The sequence below is a fragment of the Tenebrio molitor genome, chromosome 9 (assembly GCF_963966145.1).
Source record: "Tenebrio molitor chromosome 9, icTenMoli1.1, whole genome shotgun sequence".
Lineage (NCBI taxonomy): Eukaryota > Metazoa > Arthropoda > Insecta > Coleoptera > Tenebrionidae > Tenebrio > Tenebrio molitor.
Genome location: NC_091054.1, coordinates 1,162,202 through 1,182,689, shown reverse-complemented (window position 1 = coordinate 1,182,689; position 20,488 = coordinate 1,162,202). Strand labels below are relative to the sequence as shown.

The 20,488-nt window shown below is 40.0% G+C and overlaps 4 protein-coding genes across 8 annotated transcripts; 2 read left to right on the top strand and 2 right to left on the bottom strand.

Moving 5' to 3' along the window:
* Nucleotides 1-459: 459 nt before the first annotated feature.
* On the top strand, nucleotides 460-10,257 carry CSN4 (COP9 signalosome subunit 4). Its single transcript, XM_069058351.1, has 5 exons — nucleotides 460-700; nucleotides 749-828; nucleotides 881-1,584; nucleotides 9,627-9,855; nucleotides 9,907-10,257. Exons 1-5 carry the CDS (start codon nucleotides 618-620, stop codon nucleotides 10,038-10,040), a joined length of 1,230 nt encoding a protein of 409 aa, XP_068914452.1. The 5' UTR covers nucleotides 460-617; the 3' UTR covers nucleotides 10,041-10,257.
* Nucleotides 10,250-12,058, bottom strand: LOC138138431 (voltage-dependent anion-selective channel-like). 2 transcript variants are annotated; one of them, XM_069058361.1, is made up of 4 exons: nucleotides 11,856-12,058; nucleotides 10,859-11,409; nucleotides 10,508-10,725; nucleotides 10,250-10,455 (listed from the first exon to the last, which is right to left on the bottom strand). In XM_069058361.1, exons 2-4 carry the CDS (start codon nucleotides 11,404-11,406, stop codon nucleotides 10,364-10,366), a joined length of 858 nt encoding a protein of 285 aa, XP_068914462.1. In that variant the 5' UTR covers nucleotides 11,407-11,409; nucleotides 11,856-12,058; the 3' UTR covers nucleotides 10,250-10,363. The 2 variants fall into 2 exon arrangements, with proteins under 2 accessions (XP_068914462.1, XP_068914463.1); XM_069058362.1 differs by having other exon boundaries at nucleotides 10,508-10,716; nucleotides 11,856-12,055.
* A 648-nt stretch (nucleotides 12,059-12,706) lies between these two features.
* LOC138138420 (protein lin-54 homolog) lies at nucleotides 12,707-19,043 on the top strand. Of its 3 annotated transcripts, XM_069058346.1 has the most exons (5): nucleotides 12,745-13,050; nucleotides 13,153-13,308; nucleotides 13,356-13,730; nucleotides 13,788-14,281; nucleotides 17,905-19,043. In XM_069058346.1, the coding sequence occupies exons 1-5, from the start codon at nucleotides 13,023-13,025 to the stop codon at nucleotides 18,910-18,912; spliced, it is 2,061 nt and encodes a 686-aa protein (XP_068914447.1). In that variant the 5' UTR covers nucleotides 12,745-13,022; the 3' UTR covers nucleotides 18,913-19,043. The 3 variants fall into 3 exon arrangements, with proteins under 3 accessions (XP_068914446.1, XP_068914447.1, XP_068914445.1); XM_069058345.1 differs by having other exon boundaries at nucleotides 12,707-12,860; nucleotides 13,356-14,281; XM_069058344.1 differs by having other exon boundaries at nucleotides 13,356-14,281.
* Nucleotides 18,948-20,462, bottom strand: LOC138138434 (zinc finger protein 25-like). 2 transcript variants are annotated; one of them, XM_069058367.1, is made up of 4 exons: nucleotides 20,107-20,462; nucleotides 19,809-19,930; nucleotides 19,602-19,760; nucleotides 18,948-19,554 (listed from the first exon to the last, which is right to left on the bottom strand). In XM_069058367.1, the coding sequence occupies exons 2-4, from the start codon at nucleotides 19,914-19,916 to the stop codon at nucleotides 19,183-19,185; spliced, it is 639 nt and encodes a 212-aa protein (XP_068914468.1). In that variant the 5' UTR covers nucleotides 19,917-19,930; nucleotides 20,107-20,462; the 3' UTR covers nucleotides 18,948-19,182. The 2 variants fall into 2 exon arrangements, with proteins under 2 accessions (XP_068914468.1, XP_068914467.1); XM_069058366.1 differs by having other exon boundaries at nucleotides 19,602-19,930.
* Between the last annotated feature and the right edge of the window lie 26 nt (nucleotides 20,463-20,488).

The window sequence follows — 20,488 nt, the reverse complement described above, 5'->3', positions numbered from 1 at the left end:
GAACAAAAAGTATTTTTTGTACCTAATACAGAAGAAATGTTGCTCACTGCCGCATTTCAAATGTCCTAATAAGATTAAATCATAATTATAATCAAAGTTTTTTAATATACATGTTCATTCTTGCAAACTTGTACCATATTTGTGAGTTCATAGAAATAAATTGACAATTGGTCAGCCAAGAGCAAGAAATGACAACGAATGTGTAATTTCGGTGATATTGTGACACCTGTGTTTTTTTTTCAGGGGTTTTCCCCCACCACCACATCTGAATATGAGCACAAGTCTTCATATCACAGATAGGCTTATCCAATATATATCTTTAGTCTGTGGGCTTATCCACTATGACCTACGACTATGACCTATTCGATAATGCTAACGGGAAAACTTTTAGACAAATATTTGTAATTTTAATTCAAAATAGCTAACTTGTGACAAAAGTAAGGTTATAAAATAAAAGTGTAGTCACTTGTCAGCTGTCATTTGTCAAATAATTTGTATTCTATTCTGTGATATTTGCGAGAATTTAGACAATTTAGATAACAGTTAATTTAAAAAAGAAGTGTTAAAACATTAGATATACAAATAATCTCCAAAAAGTAGACAAAGAAACGTTCGCAATGTCTGATAAAATCAGCGCTATTCGTTTCCAACTGTCCAACATAATCGCGTCTGGAGGCTCACATAAAGATCAGGCCGAAAAGTGAGGTTATGTTTACCGACGAATTCCCAATCAAACTACCTTTTGCAGGTACCGCACAATATTAGAAAACATTCTCACCGGCTCCGGTTCTGAACTGAAAGAAGGTTTGCAAATCTTCATTGAAGCAAGTAGGCAGACCCCCCACATTAACTCCCCTGAATCTAACCGAACATATTGCAGTTGTCAATGAAAACGTCAGCCTTGTCATCTCCAGACAGATCCTGACCGAAATCAGCAGCCACCTAATGAAACTCCCTGATGACGTCTCGAAAGCGGTCTCTCACAACATGCTAGAAAAAGTCCAGCCTCGAGTGATCTCATTCGAAGAACAAGTCGCGAGCATACGCCAACACCTGGCTGACATCTACGAGCGCAACCAGATGTGGCGCGAAGCCGCTGCCGTCCTTGTGGGAATCCCGCTCGAAACCGGACAAAAACAGTACACCGTAGACTACAAACTGGAAACTTATTTGAAAATCGCGCGGCTCTACCTGGAGGACGACGATCCCGTCCAGGCAGAAGCGTTCATCAATCGAGCGTCGCTTTTGCAAGCCGAGTCGCGCAACGAACAACTCCAGATTTATTACAAAGTGTGTTATGCAAGAGTTCTCGATTACAGAAGGAAGTTTATTGAAGCGGCGCAAAGATATAACGAGCTGTCGTACAGAGCGATCGTGCACGAGGATGAGAGGATGACGGCGTTGCGGAATGCGTTGGTTTGTACGGTATTAGCGTCCGCCGGCCAGCAGAGGTCGCGCATGTTGGCTACTCTGTTCAAGGACGAACGGTGCCAACAACTGCCGGCGGTGGCCATTTTGGAGAAGATGTACCTCGAGAGGATCATCAGGAGGTCAGAACTGAGGGACTTTGAGGCTTTGCTACAGGTAAAAGGGTAGATTTTATATTTTGACTATTTTCGCGTGTCATTGGTTATGTCTATTCACGATGAATGTGGATAAGGCAAGGGGTGGCTATGACATCTGGTAACATTGTTGGTAGTAACTACAGAACAAATAAAATCCCCTAACTGAAATTGATAGCTTTCGTTATTTCAATGTTAAATTATGTGATAGAAACAGTAACATTGTTGCCAACTTGAACGTATTGCGAGTTGATTAAAAACAGGATTTTTTAATGAAAATTTGACGGAACAGTCATGTCATATTTCTGACAGGAAAAAATAAAAATAAATAGACTAATACTTTTAAAATGATTACTTAAATGAATGTTTCGGAGAAAATTGAGGAAGAATGTTAATAATTTTTACTAAAGAATTAATTTTTTTAATGAAGAATGTCGTAATTGCTAAAAATGTTTTGGCCAAGTCCTATGTCAATAGACTTGTGTAAATCGGAAACATCCCACTTCTCAACAGCCAATCTGTTGGTTTGTAAAAAATTTGTTTGTTTCCTCTTGCGACATTGTAAAAAAGTACGAAACTACAAAATTTAAACGTTGCCACATTCTTATAAAAATTACATAATACCTACTGTGTAAAAATAGAAAAACAAACATGTTTTGTTAAATGATGCCGACAGCGTTTAGCGTACCTGGATCTTTTATGTGACATAGAACTTGCTCTTTTCAATTGATTTTCTCACACTCGTAGCCGAGAACTATTGTAAAATGTTTATAAAAGACGCAGACGTTGAAAACATCCAGGTTAATTATAATTATATGGCGTTAATTCAAAAGTAGCGGGTAGTAAATTGTACCTACTACTATCATAAATATTGCTATGAATGCTTTGAATGAAAATGACAGATTTTCACACGTTTACTATCTCTGTACCTATTTATTAAAATAAACTTTTCATTTCATTTAAAAAAAATTGACCGTGAATAAAATAATGAATTAAGCAGTGAGAAGTAAAAAGTTGTTGGGTTCGTAATCGCTTTCCATTGTTTTTTCTTAACTGCAACTGAAAAAAGTGTGATAAAATAATGCCATCGTTCAGTTGTCTTCTGGCCGTTGTCGGCGATGTGTGTTAATTTGCGGAAGCAATAATAATTGTAATACTCCAAATTGCACATTTTATAAATAACGAATTGACAAGATCGTGGTGTACAACGTCTTCGTCGTGTTGCAAATATGGAAGAAGATATTTTAACGAATGTTGAGGATCAGCTCTAGAAGACTTGCAGGTCAGCATAACATTTCATACAGTACCTACAATTATATCCGTACCATGTGGAAAAAGGTCAGTGTTTGTAACCTGGTGATTTACCACGCAGACAGGAATTTTGCGAATGGATTTTACCACAAGACAACGCTCGATCAAACTTTTTAAATCATGTGATATACACGGATCAGGCAGGATTCACCCGAGCAGGCGTAATTAATCTGCATAACAATAGAGAACCATTTGGATAAATCGGCAACAATTCGAAAACGTGCTCAATGTTGTAGAGTCCAATTTTTACCCGTTTGCGATGACGTCATTATCTAGTAACTTCACGTACTATTCTGGACACGGAATCTTGGCCAACATTTTTTTGACATTTCTAAAAAAATGATGTAAGTAAATCAATCATTCGCGTCATTAATAAATGACAATTATTAAAAATCACTTTGAAGTGACATCAAAAAAGCAAAGAAATGGCATTATCAAGTCAAAAGTTGGGTTACATTCAGTAAAGGCCAGTTCACACATATTTGTCAATTAAATGTCAGTTATGGCCAAGTTTCCGTGTCCGGAATAGTATGTTTAAGCTAGGATCAGAAACAAATATCAACAGTGGTGGATATTTTTTCTAATTCAGTTACGAAAAGCAAAAAAGTGACATTATATTATCACTAGTGTTAAAAAGTGACATTAGTATTATTATCCCGGAAAATTATTGAAATAGCAGATTTAAACAGGATTTTAATTAGAATGTGTGCTTTTCGTAACTAAATTAGAAACAATCTTGTATGAAACACGTAGCAAAATGGCTATTTTTTTGCACACGACATGTTTGACCACTCGTTGACACTCGTGGTGTCATGTCAATTGTCATGTCTAGTGCAAAAAAGACGCTCATTTTGCAACTCGTTGCATAAATAGCTATTTGAACATTTATTGTAAGAATCGTTGGACTGTTTTTTATTTGGAGCTACCAAAAATTTCAAATTATTTTTATTTGCTTTCGTAATAAAGTGCGTAAATACGAATAGTAAATGAATCAACATGTTTTCAGTTTTCCTTCCGTTAATTTTTTTGCGGGTTCATTCTTTTTATTACACAATAATGCTTCCATGGACGGAAAAGTCAATTTTTGGAAAATTTTCGCTGATTTTTATAACGTTTCAGAGCATTTTTCCCCCAAAAAGTTACTAGACTTATTGGTTGTGCTTGACGATTTTTTTTCCACTTAAAATTATTGTACCTATTTCTAATACACCCGGTATATTGTGTTCAAGCAGACCGTGTTTTCCTCTCTCTTTGACAAACACATGTCGACCTTTTAGTTCGTATGTTTTGAAATTTCCTTCAAATACATAACCTCACTTTGGTCATCATTTTAATCTAAATTAAATCATGTAACATTAAGAAAACCACCAGTTATGTGAGTATTATTTTCTTATGAAAATTTTTTTTGTGGAAATTTCGATATAAAATAAATCAGTCAGAAATGAAACCATTTCCCACCTGCGGGGGCGTTACTATCGCACCAGTCGCGAAAATTTCTGTAGTTGTTGTTTTCGTATCGTTGTTTGTTTTTCTCAGGTAAGAGATTGAGTGCTAATTTTTGTGGAGATTCCCGCAATTCTGGGGAGTGTACCGAACAAATGCAAATTTGGTGTCTTTTTTTAACTAATTTAATAAAAATCAAATACATACAGGGTATTTTATGAGTGATAATGAGCCCGGGGGAATTGAAAATGCAACCCACCCATTTGCAAAGTTAACGTGGATGTTTGTTTTTTGATTTAAAAACGTAAAACATGGTTAGCTGTGCAGTTTCGTAAATTGTGACATAAACGTCATTCGCTTGGTTAAATAAAATTATGAAAAAGCGAACAGTTTTTATGAAAATGTTTATTGTCTGGCGCAACGGCAGAAGCATTTTTATTACATTCGCCCTAAATCAGGATCACGCCAGTTTTGTCATCGTTCGAATACATTTTAATCGTCGTTATGGGAGTTAGGTATGTTTAAGCGCAGGTTTTATTATTGAAATTAAACTAATTATCGAGAATGAACTGATTTATTCGAAAGCAGCTATTCAACTAACTAAGAAAAACGACCAAAAACGCATGGTGTGACAAAAATAGAGAGTCACAAAAACTTACTCGCTTACATAAGTCACCATGGAAATAATACACATCCGTGACATTGAAAAACTGTACTTTTTGTACAACAATACATAGTTCAATATTCTAACAGTCGTATTTTAACTTTTTCGTAAATGTCAATTGTGACAAATAAGATGATTGGAAGCAAAGCCGTCGTGGATTCATTCATAAATTCTTTTTAAAACAATACCATATTTAAAATACGTGTTTCAGAAATAAGTAGGTACATTAATTTTAACCAGTGACAGATCTCTTCAAGAACAACAAAATTGTTATGTAGGTACAGTTGCGGAATTAAAATTTCGGGCAGTATTGTCAATGTTATGATATAAACTCTAAAACAACCTTTACGTTAATAACCTCATTTTTTACTCTTGTCATGTTCAAAAATTGTGATTTGTGGCATAATAACGGGTGGGCAACCTATTAAAGCGATGATTTAATTACACTGAGTGCAGTTAACTCAAAATTCAAAATTGACTGCGTGATTGACACAGTAAAGTTTAATTTTTGAATGTCAGTTATGATGACATTAAAAGGTGGTTTAGAGAGATTTTGTTGAAGTAACAGAAAAATACTGCCCGAAATTTTAATTCCGCAACTGTACCATTTTTCCGAAATATAATTTTCTAGTTACGTGACCCAATAACAGTGACCGTGAAATACATAATAGTTTTTTGTAAAATCAGCGCAAAACATTGTGTTTTTAGAATAAAGTTTTTTCGCTGCGCGGCCGAGGTAGACATAATCGGAATAAATTTTTAGTTAGTTTTATACCACTCCAAAGGGCAGGTGTTTACGTGTTGAGTCTGTGATTTGAGCTAAAATTTTGTGGAAATGGTGCGTTTATTTTCGAACAGTGAATACATAGAAATTGTGTAGTGTACGGTGAAGCGTGCGGGAGTGTTCCTTGAGTCCAGAGAGTTTCCGTGCGACTTCTTCTTGTAGGGGTACATGAAGGAGTTGGTATATTCGATTCCAGTTGATACAGTGGCAGTTTTAATAGAACAGGTAGGAAATGCTGTCACAACAATTCGCAATAACAGAGGAATGCTGGAATTTCATCGGCATCTTCATTATTGTATTGACAATAACGGCGGTCCCTTTGAACACTTTTTGTAATGATTAGTGATTACTCTGATTACTTCATGAGAATTTTTACTACTACACATTATTATTAAAATTGTTTTCATTTATTATCTACCACATGATTCTCTTTTTTCTCCTCCATCGTTATCATTATCATCACAGCAACGGGCGCAGCAGTTGTATAAGTTAGCAAAAAACAAGTGAAAGTTTTCTTGCATTTGCTTTTTTTTCTTCGCTTATCGGCATCGACGAAACAAATGCGGGTAACGAAATGTGTGCCAAATCTTTCAATAATTTTAATTGGATAACTTCAAGGTTTAGGAAGGACTTCAAGGACACGTTGTATGTAATAACTGCATGTTAATTATCTAGTATGTACTGTGTGATCGATTTTTTTTAATACATATTGCTGTTGTCAAAAACATTATTTCAATCCTCTATCCTCAAAATCCTCAAATAGAGAAAATTGACGGTTGTCAAATACACCAGTATTTAAATACTACCAAGTGAACCATTGTTATTTTTCGATCGCACTGTATTATCTTCAAAAATTTGACCGATAGCAACGTTTGATAATTAGATTTTTTTTGTGAAATTACGAATAGAAAACGATTAATAGACAGTTAACAAAGGGCAGATAATCTAATTTCTTCTGAATTCAACCAATCAGAGCGCTTGCTTTCAACCATTCAAAAATGTTTATCGCGTCAACTCTGTCATCTGTCAAAAGTGATTAAAATTGCATGCTACTCCAGTCAGATTCTCAAATTGTTTTTAATAATTGTGTTTTTAGTAACTGTATTATAAATAAATAATTACCTAACGTTAAAGTTTGTAAACTCTGTCCACTCATAGATTGCTTGACATAAATATTACTAAAAAAGTTTACTCTACGCTACAACAAATAGATCCGGCGCGAAATTTAAAAAAATGAAAAGAGAAGGTTTACACGTGATGTTTTATTATTGTTCTGCATGTTTGCACTTAGGAAAGACGAAAGAAAACTTCAGTATAGTAGGAGTAATATATTAGGTTTTATTAATACAGTGTATTTCACGAGTGATAATAATGTGCCCGATGGAATTAAAAATGCAATCCACAATACATTTACGAATTCCGAAAAAAGCTGGCTAATGAAATTAAAATATCCAGCTTTTTTCGGAAATGGATAAACACAAACAAGAGATTAATATTTAATGCATGAACAAAAATTACCTCGGTATCATTTTCCATGGTTGTAATGTCACTTAAAGTGTTCATTATGCTAGATTCTTGAGGCACGCACTCACTTCACAAATTCAAAAAAATCAACAAAAAATCGCAACGGAACAGATCAAAACAGCAACACGATCAAAATGAATAATTTTTAAAAGCAGAGAAATGCAAACCAAAGCTCTAAAGATGAAAAATCCCAAATCTAAATGCTTAAACCACTTGACAGCACTGACAGTTTCAAATTTGAAATGTCATATAATTTATTTTTTCTAATTTTGACATATAAAGTGACACTTTTCAAAATTAACTGACGTTGGGAAACGTCACACTTTTCGTAACTGGTTACGAAAAGTAAAATCTTTCCTAACTGGTTAGGAAAAATTTATTGTATCATCAATTTGACACTGTCATATTTTTTGTTTTTAAGCAAAATAACCGTGCCTACTTACCTACTTGATATTTTAATACAATAATAATTAAAAAAAAATAAATTATTTTTAATTATTTTTTCTAATTTTGACATATAAAGTGACACTTTTCAAAATTAACTGACGTTGGGAAACGTCACACTTTTCGTAACTGGTTACCAAAAGTAAAATCTTTCCTAACTGGTTAGGAAAAATTTATTGTATCATCAATTTGACACTGTCATATTTTTTGTTTTTAAGCAAAATAACCGTGCCTACTTACCTACTTGATATTTTAACACAATAATAATTTATTATTAATGAAATTCATTACTTCGTTTAACGTTTGAAGAAACTTTTTTTTGTCAAAATTAGAAAAAATCTTGTATGTAACACATTAGGAAATGCAATTTTGTGTAACTCGTGTGATTTTGCGGGATCTCGCTGCGCTCGTCCCGCAAATATTCCACTCGTTACACAAAATAACGCATTTCCTAACTGGTTACATAAATAGCTATTTCGCGTGGGTTTTATAACAACCAATGAGAATCAGTGGCGCGAATGTTTCAAGATATTACCAACACAATCTATGATACCTTTGTTAATATTTCAATGTTATGGTTTGGGGATTTTATTATCTAAGGATATTTAAAAAACTGCATTCTATCAGTGGACGTAGTCTATTCTGGAATTAATCTTGCCAAAAATAACACGACCTAATTTTTTATATCTGATCAATTTTCCCATTTTTGCTTTAGACAATTTACTCGTTGATATTTGGGCAAATTCAACTCGTAAAATAGTCAAAGCAAAATTCGTAAAATTGAAAAATCTATTCGATTAAAAAATTAGGTGTTGTTATTTTACCTTTGAACAGTCAGTAATTAATAATTCAAAGTGTTGCTTGGTTTTGTTACGTCAGAGATAAATCGAACCATTCTTCAGACAGTTTTTGTTTAGATTTACGTTTCACATTTGATATTTTTAAATCTTTTGACACTGAATATTTGTTAATAATAAATTATCGCACACTCTTAATCTTACACGGAATTTATGTTTTATTAACGCGAAATGTTGTTTATTGCTAAAGTTTTACTGTTGTAAGACTACATAAGGCGATAACATAATCTCTTTATAACTTTTTAATCATTTCCTATTATTGGTTATCGTATTTTCATCCGACATAATTGTTGCAATAACACATTTTATTAAAAAAAAAATGCAGCTCAGAGAAAATGTAACAAGGTTTTAGATATTTAGCCGCAATAATGGAATAATGATGTGATAGGTACATAATATGATAAGGCAATAACAAAACTGTCTCAAATTATCGATTGAAGTAAATGTTATTTTTAGTTTTGGGATAAACGTGTTGATGCAACAGTGTTTGCTGTTATTACATCATTACAGCAATTACATTGAATTTTATTTCTTGTATTATTTGTTGCCACTATTATCTAATTTGATTGACTCAATGATTAAAAAAGTAACCCTCAGAATCTCCCGATTTCATATTAAATTTATATTCCTGGTGGAAGTAATACCAAAAGTAAAGAGATTACGTCATTTCATCTGATGTGTAATAACAAAAGTAAATAAAGGTTTAAATGGTAGAGGTGTTGTGGCGACGTTACAATTTAGGAATATACTGGGTGTTGAACTAAAAACAATGACAGTAGCATGACATGTTTCTCTATTGTTTCTCTTTTACAAATTGCTCGGTACGTCAGACACTTCTTACATTATATGACATAACACGAAAAAAACCGTTTTTTTTAAATGTGCAGGGGAAAGTGATGAATTTTACTATTATCTGGTAAACAACGAAAAAACAAATACGAAAATGTTGCTTCATTTTTGTATGTAAAAAACTTGGAAAATGATATGATAAAAATCCATAGCGCAAAAACCGAACACCCGGTCTATTTACGTTGCAGCCCCACCAGAAAGCCAGCACCATCGACGGCTCTACCATCCTGGACCGCGCCGTCATCGAACATAACCTCCTGTCGGCGAGCAAACTCTACAACAACATAAGTTTCGAAGAGTTGGGAGCCCTGCTCGAGATCCATCCCTCCAAAGCCGAAAAGATCGCCAGTCAGATGATAACCGAGGGACGCATGAACGGCTACATCGACCAGATCGACTCCATCGTCCACTTCGAGAGTAAGTCGGACCCTTTGGCGTGTCACGGTAACGTCAGTGTTTTGTCCTCAGCCCGCGAAACTTTGCCCCAATGGGACAAGCAGATCCAGTCGCTGTGCTACCAAGTCAACTCTATCATAGAGTCCATCTCGAAGAACGAACCCGAGTGGATCAGCAAGGTAATGGAGGAGCAGATGGTATCATAAGTAAAAAAGCGTCGTTTTTTTGTAAATTATTATATTTTGTTTGTTTACAATATTTGATGTCGAAAACAATGATTGAATTAAAAGCTTGCACAAGTAAAAAAAAATTGTGTGTAGGACGTAGCAATTTTTGTAAGAAGTAATCCGGAAACGATAACAAAAGGACGACTTCGTAAAACCACTACAGACAAAAACTGAAAAATAAAGACGTATTCAGGTATATGTTTTAATACTAAAAAGTCCCATAGAACAATTAAAATATCTACAATACAGCAGGCTGAAACGTGTTTTGGTTCTAATACAATTTGGAACAGACGAAATTCTGATTAAGCCTCTAGCTCGACGGCCAGACCGATCTTGTGGCCGCCGTTGTTGAAATTCTTTCCGTCGATCAGGGCCGACAAAGTAAGAGTCACACCTGCCAACCGAACAAAATTAATCACCAAGTTTCGGGCGCGCTCGACGCTCACCTTCGCGCAAACGCTGCTGGTAACCCAGGCCGATCTGACTGGAGTTGTTCACCTTGGCGCGGATCGCGGCGTCCTGGTCCAGATCGTATTTAGCCCCTATTCCAAATTTGGTGTTGTTGCTGCCGGCGGACCACGCCAGCTGGATGCCGGTTTCCAGTTTGGGAGACAACTTCTGGTAGATGGAGCCGCCGAATTCCTGACCGTCGTCGCTGTGATCACTAGATTTTACAAAAACGAATTTTAAAATGGGGGTGGTGGAGGCGCTAGGTTTGCCCTTTCGCTCTGAGAAACGTCAACTGTCAATCGTGACATTCGGCGGGTGGATCGCGACGATGTTTTAGCGGTACTTACACGTTAGTGTGGAGGATGAAGTCGCCGGTGGAGAAGCCTAGAGCGAAGTTGTTCTTGGTAAGTTTTGACTTTTGGGTGTCGAAGGCGGTCTGGTAGCCGGCGAGCCAGCCCTGGTGGCCCACGACGGCGGCCGCCTGAATCAGGGGGCCGTTCGAGTCCAAGTCGACGTCGCAGTTCAAAGCGACCCTTTCGTTGGTGAAGGCCGTTTTGACGCGGGCCGACTTGCTCCCCGTCTGCGGCGAGAACGTCAGATCTGTCGACAATTTCAGCCCCTTGAGGAGCTGATCCTGGATGGCCACTTCGGTGGCAAGCGTGTTGTCTGTGTTCCATTTTTCGGAGAACGTCAATCCGTACTCCTTCACTTTGTACTTGGTCTCCAACGAGCCGAACACCTTGCCCGACTCCTGATTGGAGACACCCCCTGTGTTAAACTCTACCCCAGACCCGGTCTTGGTCTTGCAGTCCAACTTGATCAGGCCGAAATGGTAGCCCTTGCCGAACACATCCTTGGCCCTCTTGCCGAGATCGGAGTACGGTGGTGGGGACATTATCTGTGGGCATAGGAACGTTCAAAAATAACACTTAACCTTGACTTTGCCCGATTTAAACAAGAATTTGACAATTGGGGAAGTGTCACCAGCTCCACCTCGCGACCCGCGCCGGCAACAGGCCGAGGTCACGACTTGCCAATATGGCGTTAGAAAAACCCCCAGGTGCGACGGACGTCGCCCCCTCGGCCTGCGGGACCGACGCGACGTCACGGGTGAGCGCTCGGGCCGGGAAACCCGGCGCCCCGCCCCCACCCCCCAACCCAGCGGTTTTCCCGAGAAAATCCGGAAAATCAATCGACTCCCCGTTCTTACATAACAATTGAAAATCGGGGCACAGCCGCCCCGGGGCCGCCGATTCCGGGAAAACCGACAGGTTCGGGCGCCCGACGTGGGAGACGTGGCCCGTTCATGTGACTGTTGCCGATGATTTCGCAAAATTTGCTCACCTGTGATGAATTAAATCGACTTCGAAACTAAAAGTGCCCAAAGTTATTGCGTTGCAGAGTTGAGAAAAGTAGTGCCGGCACTAGCTTTGGAATCGTTCACCCGGTGGATTATTTCAAGCGGTTTCACAGTTATAGCGGCACGACCGGACCGACGGGGACGAGAACCTTCGCTTGTTGTCTTTTATTAAAGAGAGACGAGCGGAGAGTCGACGTTGCCAGGTCGTCGCGTCGATAACGCCATTTTGTGCACTTTTCGCACCTACACTTATCGCTTATCTATCGATTCGCATTTCTTATCGCACTTTTCACAAAGAGATGACGATAATCGTGGGGAAACGGGACGATCGCCACCCCGTTCGTTTATTCGGCGTGAATCGCAACCGTGCGGGCGACGTGGCAACAGCGCCTCACCTACAGTGTGGCCCCGTTTTAGACAATTTCGAAAATAATCGTTAACGCGACGGCGGAATCGCCCAAAGATACAAACCAGGCGGTCCTCGTCTTTCAGCGAAGGACAACAACTAGGCGAACATGCGACTTTCTTCTTGTCGCCGCTCTGCCCGTCGTACTGCAAAAGTCTCACTTCCGTTTTTGGATTTTCGTTTTTCACTTCCCCATTGAAAACTTTCGAATATCCGTATTTGTGCTCGTCAATTTTCGGGAGCGAATTTTCCATTATTCAAAAAAATCAGAACAGAAACCTCCAATAATGATCACTTATTGTGACATTGTGACATTTTCGTTGAAAAAATTTAAACCGAGATGATCTGAACGTCAGTCAAATCCCTGACTGTGGGCCACTTAATTCCCAAATTCGGTTTCCACTCGAATTTTCCATTTCCACGGAAAATTGAAACCGACCTGGGGAATTTCGGCGCGCAGGTTGGCACTGGAACGCTTCTGTGGTCACGTGATCTGTCAAATTTGACTATGGTGTTTTGAATAGTTTTAATTTTTGTGAAAACTCACGATTATCAGTCGGAATTATGCCCTTCAGTGAAAAAGGTGCCGTATTTATTTTGCGCAGTTGCTTATTACACGGTTCCAGATCATTTCCCTGCCCAGCTTTTCACGATACGGACGGAATTTTAAAAGGCGTCCTCTGCAGCTTGTGGGGCCACCAAATTTGAATCAAAATTAAACGCGAAGTCCGAATTTACAAAAAACATGGATGGTTCCGGTTTCACATTCATTGGTATTATGGTTTATATACGAATTATTTTTTTTTATTTCAATCACCACGCCATCGAAGTCTGAACACAACTCGCTCACAAATTCAAAAATATCCGACTTGCAGGTAACAGCGAAGATGTGGAAGCTCTCGTCGACACCCTCACCATTGACGGATCGGCGCTGAACGAGAGCAACTTGTCCAGTTTGACCTCCACAGACATCCAACAGCTCGCTGAGCTGTCGCATGAGCTGCACCTCTCCAACGAAATGGAGACCGACGGTAACTCAAACCCCCTCGGAAAACCAGTTTTTACCGTTGAGTTTTAGAACCCGAGGTCATAATCGAAACGGTGGAGGAGACCGGCCAAGTAGAAGAGGACGTCATGCAGACGGAAATTGGGGCGCACGAAATCGAGATCGAAACAGAACGTGGACCTTCCCCGGAGGAGATACTCCCAGATGTGAAAACAAAAACCGCGACAATCCCTCCTTTGCGCCCTCTAACGATCGCCCCGAAACCCACCAAAGTCCCGATCGCGATGAAACCCGTGCCCGGCCAACAATTGCTCTTGCTCCAAGGAACCGGTTCGAATCAAGGCATCAAACTGGTGTCCTCGCAAGGACAGGAACTCAACCTGACCAACATCTCTCTGGGACGCCCTGTTGCCATAAAACCCGCCGTCAAAACTGTCACCAGTCAAGGCAACATAGCACTAGTCCAATCTAAACAAGTTGTAATGAAAAAAATCATAACTTCAGCCCACAAAACGACCCCCAAGCCCACGACGACGTTCACCAACAAGCAAGGGCACATCATGGTGGTGCAGAAGACGGATCAAGTGAAGCTGTTGCCGAGTCAGACGACGTTACCCAGCCCCACGAAGACCATAACTCTGCAGCAGGCCCAAGAAATGGGACTCATCACGACGAAGGTTTTACCGCAAGCGCAGTCGACTCCCAAGCACGCGGTCATGTTGAACAAAGCGGGGCCCAAGGCCATCAAGATCGTGCCCCAGGTGGCGCCGGCTCAGCTCCTGGGTCAGAAGACGGTGGCCGTGAGCCAGATCAAATCGCCGACGAAGATTTTGCCGGCCACGCAGACGACGTCCACGAGCAAGGTGCCGCAGAGGATCGTGTTCAAGACCAGCGGGACAGGACACACGATACTGCCGTCGGCTCAGATAATACAAGTGGCGGGGACGCAGGCTCTCAGCACGGGACAGTTGCACCAAATTAATATTCCCGGCAAAGGGGTGAGTGCTGTAGGTGTTCGAAAAAAGGCGCCAAATTGCGACCAATTATGATTGGTCGGTTTGGGAAAGGGACCAGTTGATTGGTGGATTTTGGCGGAATTTTCTGTATTCTTGACAAATGAGGTGTGGCCTTATAAAGTCGAATAAGACTTAAGTAATTCCTACTGGCACCTGATGGGATCGATGAGGTTTGATGAAATTTTTCGACTCTTCAAAATTTAAATAAAATAATTAAAAATTTTAATATTTTGTGCAACCTGCGGGTGATATTAAAAATGTTTTTTGTTCGACACTGTCAGAATTTGAGAATTTTCTCCTGTGTGAACGGATTTTGATGAATTTGACAACTTGTCAAAACGAAACGTCAAGCTAATTTTAAAGATTTTCAGCCATTTGGAGCCTTTGGGGGGGCTCGTCGAACAAAAAAACGTTGTATTCAACTTGTTCTTGTGTAATTTGCGCTTTTTTGGCGCTCGTGGACCTTTAAAACTCTCGTTTCACTCGAGTTTTAAACTGGCTCACTCATGCCAAAAAAAAGCCCAAATTACACACGAACTCGTTAAATAAATAACTATTTCGTCTAATTTGCGAGGAAACTACTACGGTGATTTTTTTTTTAATAATTGATAACAGATATCAAGAATTAGTCATCCTTGACAATTCGTTAATTTTTTGGTAAAGGGTTTTGCGTTTTGAAGAAAAACACTTCAAACAGAAAGTATTTATTTAAGTGAATTCAAGAAATTATATAATAACAAGATGGCATTTTTGTTACAAGTTAAGCAACAAAACGTATATTAAAAAACGAGTTTCATAAGGAAGTGTTTATTTCATGAGTGTAAGTTTATGAAACGAGTTTTTTTATTTTGCAACTTTTTTTAAATCAAAAGTAAGAATTTTAAAATCCTGGGAAATTTTATGATGGTTGCCAAAAGACAATTGAAACACTTGTCGACGGAGATATTCTGGCAGTACCAACATGATAACCGTAAATGGTGCTGTCGCTATTATAGAGTCGTTTTCAGCTGTTACGATACTGTTTTTGATATCGTCACAGCTCTGTTACGAACGCAAAACAGAAAAAATATGTTATTCAGTTTACTTTCTATCAATGCTAATTTCATAATCATAAATATTAAAAAATGGTTGTTTTGCAGTTTGCTTGTTTTTACACGAGGAGTAAAATGGTAATAAGTTTTTACGTTTTGAATTTTATGTTCCGTTATTATCACCTAATAGTTCCATTTTATTGGAAGCCGTATCAACGTTCAGCGTTCTAAATTTTTTATTGATTCATAATACATACAATGACATTTGCAATTACGCTCATCGGGGAAATCTAGACGTATTACAGAGTTATCATAAATGATTGGCCCATCGCAGTTGGCGTTGGTGACGTAGTTGAATGTGCCGCAAGCCTCATAACATAAGAGAGACTAGTATCGCCGATAGGTGGCGAGGCTGGCGGCACATCCAAAATTTGTGTGGGTTTTCAACGCCAACTGCGATGGGACCATCATTTATAATCTTATAATAACCCTCTATTATTAGGTAACTATCGTTACAAATAAAGTCTGATGTCAAAAAGTATTTAATCAAGCACAAACAATTTTTTTCTGATAATTTCATATTTTATTTCAAAGCGGCAATCGTTGGGTCGTAACGTCCTCATAAAGAATAATTTTTTTGACAATATTTTGTGACAAACCTTTAAAAACATTTAAATCAGTATTTTACATCTTTTTTTTTTGTTGATCATAATGTATCGGTTGTTCGTTTAAATTTACGGTCAAAGTTAGCGTTGGAGAGTCGATTGTGAACGCACCACTCGTGTAAAAATACAAACAACAATAAGATTTAAACAGCGGAACGTCCTGCATGAGATAATTTCGAAAAAGACTCTTTTGCTGCCTTAACTGATTCAAAACACCTTTAGAAACACTTTGAAAAGTGCATAGTGACAAGTGCGAACAGCCAAACGTCAAATTTACTAATTCAAAAGAGGCGGCACATCCATCCATCTGTATACTATAAATCATAACCGACTACGATGTAAGAAACATTTACAATAACCTTTGTATCGGGTGTTCGTTTAAATTTCTCCTAAAAGGTGGCGTTGAAAAGTCGATTGTGAACGCACCACTCGTCAGTATGCAGAGTAAAAACACAAACAACGCAAAAAGTGCGGTTAGATCTAAATAGCTGTGATCTGTAATACGTGGTGCGTTCACAATTGACTCTTCAACGCTTACTTTGAGGATAAATTTAAATGAACACCCAATATTTGTGGGGATTAGTTCCAAAAGTCCAAAAGTAGGAACAGTTTTGATTCTAGGCCCCTGATTTGTCAAGTTTTTACCCAAACATCCCCTCCTGCTAACCAATTTGTTTTTGATACTTTTATCGTAAAAATAATTTGTTTTTTGAACCCGATTTAATGTCATTCTCGTGAATGTGATTAAAACTTACGGACGATAATACAGAACTAATTTTCGTATCTTATCTTTCGTATTACCACACTATGTATCTATTTTTAAAGCGCTGATACAACCATCTGAACCATCTTACTTTCATATGACAACGTCACCATAACGTCAGTGATAACAAAATAACAAGAAAAAAGAGTCAGCATCACAATCCGAAAAGTTTGGAAAATGTTTTTCAACTTTCGGGTTTGCAAGAAATGATCCCAACTGTCGCTGCCGAACGGACACACTTACAGAATTATGAAAAAACTATCCGTCTGACAAATATTGCTAGTTGACTACGTCGATTCAATAAAATAATTTTGAAATTACTCAATACATACTTATTTTAAGACGTTTCACGTAAAAAGATTGATATTATTTTACGTGGGGAAAATATTACTTCATTTAATACTTAAATTGGCAGTTGAGGCCGCATCCAGTAAAATTAATTTCTCTAGAGCAGCCAATAGTTACTTACCTAACGTATGCGGGAAGAGACATTTCCCGCGTGAGCACTTTTTTTGCGACACGACCGTGTTGTGGCCCTGTTATTACTCTTACCTTTTTTTTGCATTCTTATTTGTTTTATAACAAAATTACTTATTTTTTGTGTTGATGAGAATTAATTTTACAATTGTAAATGTGACGAAACGTCCATTTTGTTTAAAGTGAAGTGATGTTTCCATCTGTCTACGTTATTAAATACCAACCGTACAACGCAATTTCCCCTGGTTTTTGCTGTAAAGTAAAAAAAAACACCGCGTGCGGGAAATCGTTGTTTCCGCACTCCAAGGACAACCGGGAAAGACCGATTTTGAGGCTATGAGTACAAAAAATAAGTTACAGCAAAAGTATTAATGGCTGTTTTTGTGAAAACAGGTTATAAATCCAACAAAAAAAGCTTTCCAAAAACCTTCAAGACACATTTTCATTTTTCACTCCGTCAGTTATGTGAATTCTCGTTTTTTTTTATCTAAAAGGATGTGTATTTGTCACATTTTTTGTTGATTCTCCAAAAAATGAAAAGGAAAATTCGATTCGTGGTTTCGTTGTCTTTGGATGAAATAAAAAGATTAGATCCAAAAAAAAATTGCGAATTCTTCGCGGCAGTCCCGATGAAGCCTCCTTCACAGCTGAGCCCCTTTTTTCTTTCAGATGCAATACATAAAGTTCGTAACCGCCACCAGCGCCGACACACTGCCCTCCAGCGCGTCCACCATGTCGACGGTGAAGACGTCCGTGCAGTCGTCGCCGACCAACATAGTCCTCTCCGAACTGAAACCGGCGACGGCGACGGGCGGCGCCACCATCGCCCCCAAACCGCTGAAGAGCATCGCCGCCAAAACCCCCGTCACCACCGGCCAGGTGGTGATGCTGCCCAGCTACGTCCAGTCCCAGCTCAACACGAAAGTGCCGATTCCGATGCGCCACACCCCCGTCGCCAAACAAGTCTCCCCCGACAGCAGCCTGACCATGACTCCCGAAGCCAACCTGGAGTCGAACGGGATGCGGCCTCGGAAGCCGTGCAACTGCACCAAGAGCCAATGTCTGAAGTTGTACTGCGACTGCTTCGCCAACGGCGAGTTCTGCTACATGTGCAACTGCATGAACTGCTTCAACAACCTGGAGAACGAGGACCACCGGCAGAGGGCGATCAAGACGTGTCTGGAAAGGAACCCGAACGCCTTCAGGCCGAAGATCGGCAAGGCGAAGGACGTGACGGGGGACAGCTCGGTCAGGAAGCACACGAAAGGGTGCAACTGCAAGAGGTCCGGCTGCCTGAAGAACTACTGCGAGTGTTACGAGGCGAAGATCGCGTGTTCGAACAATTGCAAATGCGTGGGGTGCCGGAACATCGAGGATTCGATGGAGAAGAAGGGCTTGAGGAGCACGATAGAAGACGGCTTCCATCAGCAGACGCAAGGGAAGATGGCGCCGGCGAGGGACGCGGTGCAGTTCAGGCCGAGGAGGACGTCGAACAGCAGACAGGCCATCAACTTCATCACGGATGACGTGATAGAGGCCACCTCCCAGTGCATGCTCACCATCTCCGACAGCGGAGAGGCGACCATGCAAGACGAGGAACTCACCAAGAGTCAGATCATACAGGAGTTCGGCAGGTGTCTCAAAGAGATCATCGACTGCTCGATGCTGCACAACTGATGACAACGGTCAGAGGGTTTGTTTCAAAAGTCAACTTACGTTGTAGAGTAATAAATTTTATTTGTTAGGTTAAGTTCAAATCTAGATGCTGTAATTTTTCATGATTATATAAACTTTATCTTACGGTTGCAGAGGTGTTGTTCTTTCGTCACGTGTCAATCTTCATCTTGATTGGTTAAGCCAAATGTGACTCGTGAATTGGCCACGCCCACCTCTAGTCCGCACGCAAACTTTCCAAAGTTTTATTAAAAAACGAAAAATTATCACAAATCAAGCATTGCCATTCTTGTGCACCTTATTCTGGTGCCTGATCAGATACGAATCCCTGACGAACCGCCTCTGGCAGAGGGCGCACTCGTAGCCCCTGCGACTGTTATGGCCCTTGACGTGCTGCACGAACTGGCTCTTGGTGGTGAAGACCGCGTGACACTCAGGACACGACAGCCCGTCCGAGACGTGGGACCACCTGTGCGCCACCAGGTAGCTCTTCACGGCGAACTTCTTCTCGCACAGCTCGCAGCCGTAGGGCCTCAGGCCGGTGTGGACGCGTTTGTGCGTGTTCAGACTGGACTTCTGCGTGAAGCGCTTCTCGCAGACGTCGCACTGGAAGGGGCGCTCCCCCGTGTGCGTCCGCAAGTGCACCTGCAACAGATCGAACGAGTGGGGGTCGTCACGCGGCCGCCGGTTACCTCTAAATACGGCTTGCGGCAGAAGCAGGCGTCGCACTGGGTGCACTGGAAGGGCTTGTTGCCCGAGTGCAGTTTCATGTGGACGTAGTAGCTGGACGTGGACGACAGGATCTTACCGCAGATCTTGCACGCCTGCGGCTTGCGCTTCTTCGGGGGCTCCTGCAACGTAAGCGTGAGGTAGTCGGCGGGGGCGGAGGGGGCACCTACTGAGTCGGGGGGCTTGGCTTCGGACTCGGAGCTCGAACAGCCGTAGAAGCTGATCGGCTCGATCTTGATCTCGGCCTCGAACACGCTGTGCGACAAGTTGCCGAACATCGCGGGGCGGCGACCTAAGCAAGTGCGAGCATTTTGAGGTTATGTCTCTTTATTTTGGTATTTTGGACAAACTTCGATCAAAATTGAATTCAATCGTTTGTGTGTGTTCGTTTTTCAACGCAACAATTAAATTATAGCGTGTCTCGGGGGTGTACCCATGAAATATGTAAAATTTGGACGATCGGGGTACCTGAATGGGAATTGCAGTGGAGATCCTTGGGGGCTGTCCCGCTTTGTTCACATGTTTGAGTCGTGCGTGGAAATTCGTTTAAATCGCGTGGATTTACGTTTTCGTGGGTAAATTTCTTGGTCGAATTGGTGGTCGTGTTTTGACGTCACACGGACCTAACCTCACTTTAGGTTTTTGGAGATGTGATGGGGTCACCGTGATTGATCGCCGGATCGATGCGTGGCGCTGAGGCAATGAAAGTCACAGCTAATTCCTATGTTAATGTATTTCAACCAATTCCAGGAAATTATTGCAAATCAATTGGTCAGTTACTTAAAAACTTACTGCTAAACAATATCAAAACAATCATTAAAAAAGTTCTATACTTACTGAACATAAGCAA

Excerpts from the sequence above, each read along its gene's own strand:
- CSN4 (XM_069058351.1), top strand. The coding sequence starts at position 618 with ATGTCTGATAAAATCAGCGCTATTCGTTTCCAACTGTCCAACATAATC. Across the intron at positions 701-748 it reads CATAAAGATCAGGCCGAAAA|GTACCGCACAATATTAGAAA; the intron begins GTGAGGTTATGT and ends TACCTTTTGCAG. Across the intron at positions 9,856-9,906 it reads CTCCATCGTCCACTTCGAGA|CCCGCGAAACTTTGCCCCAA; the intron begins GTAAGTCGGACC and ends TTTTGTCCTCAG.
- LOC138138431 (XM_069058361.1), bottom strand. The coding sequence starts at position 11,406 with ATGTCCCCACCACCGTACTCCGATCTCGGCAAGAGGGCCAAGGATGTG. Across the intron at positions 10,726-10,858 it reads TTCATCCTCCACACTAACGT|TGATCACAGCGACGACGGTC; the intron begins GTAAGTACCGCT and ends TGTAAAATCTAG. Across the intron at positions 10,456-10,507 it reads CCAGCAGCGTTTGCGCGAAG|GTGTGACTCTTACTTTGTCG; the intron begins GTGAGCGTCGAG and ends TTCGGTTGGCAG.
- LOC138138434 (XM_069058366.1), bottom strand. The coding sequence starts at position 19,916 with ATGTTCGGCAACTTGTCGCACAGCGTGTTCGAGGCCGAGATCAAGATC. Across the intron at positions 19,555-19,601 it reads GCCGCAAGCCGTATTTAGAG|GTGCACTTGCGGACGCACAC; the intron begins GTAACCGGCGGC and ends GATCTGTTGCAG.
- LOC138138420 (XM_069058344.1), top strand. The coding sequence starts at position 13,023 with ATGGATGGTTCCGGTTTCACATTCATTG. Across the intron at positions 13,309-13,355 it reads CAACGAAATGGAGACCGACG|AACCCGAGGTCATAATCGAA; the intron begins GTAACTCAAACC and ends GTTGAGTTTTAG. Across the intron at positions 14,282-17,904 it reads TTAATATTCCCGGCAAAGGG|ATGCAATACATAAAGTTCGT; the intron begins GTGAGTGCTGTA and ends TTTTTCTTTCAG.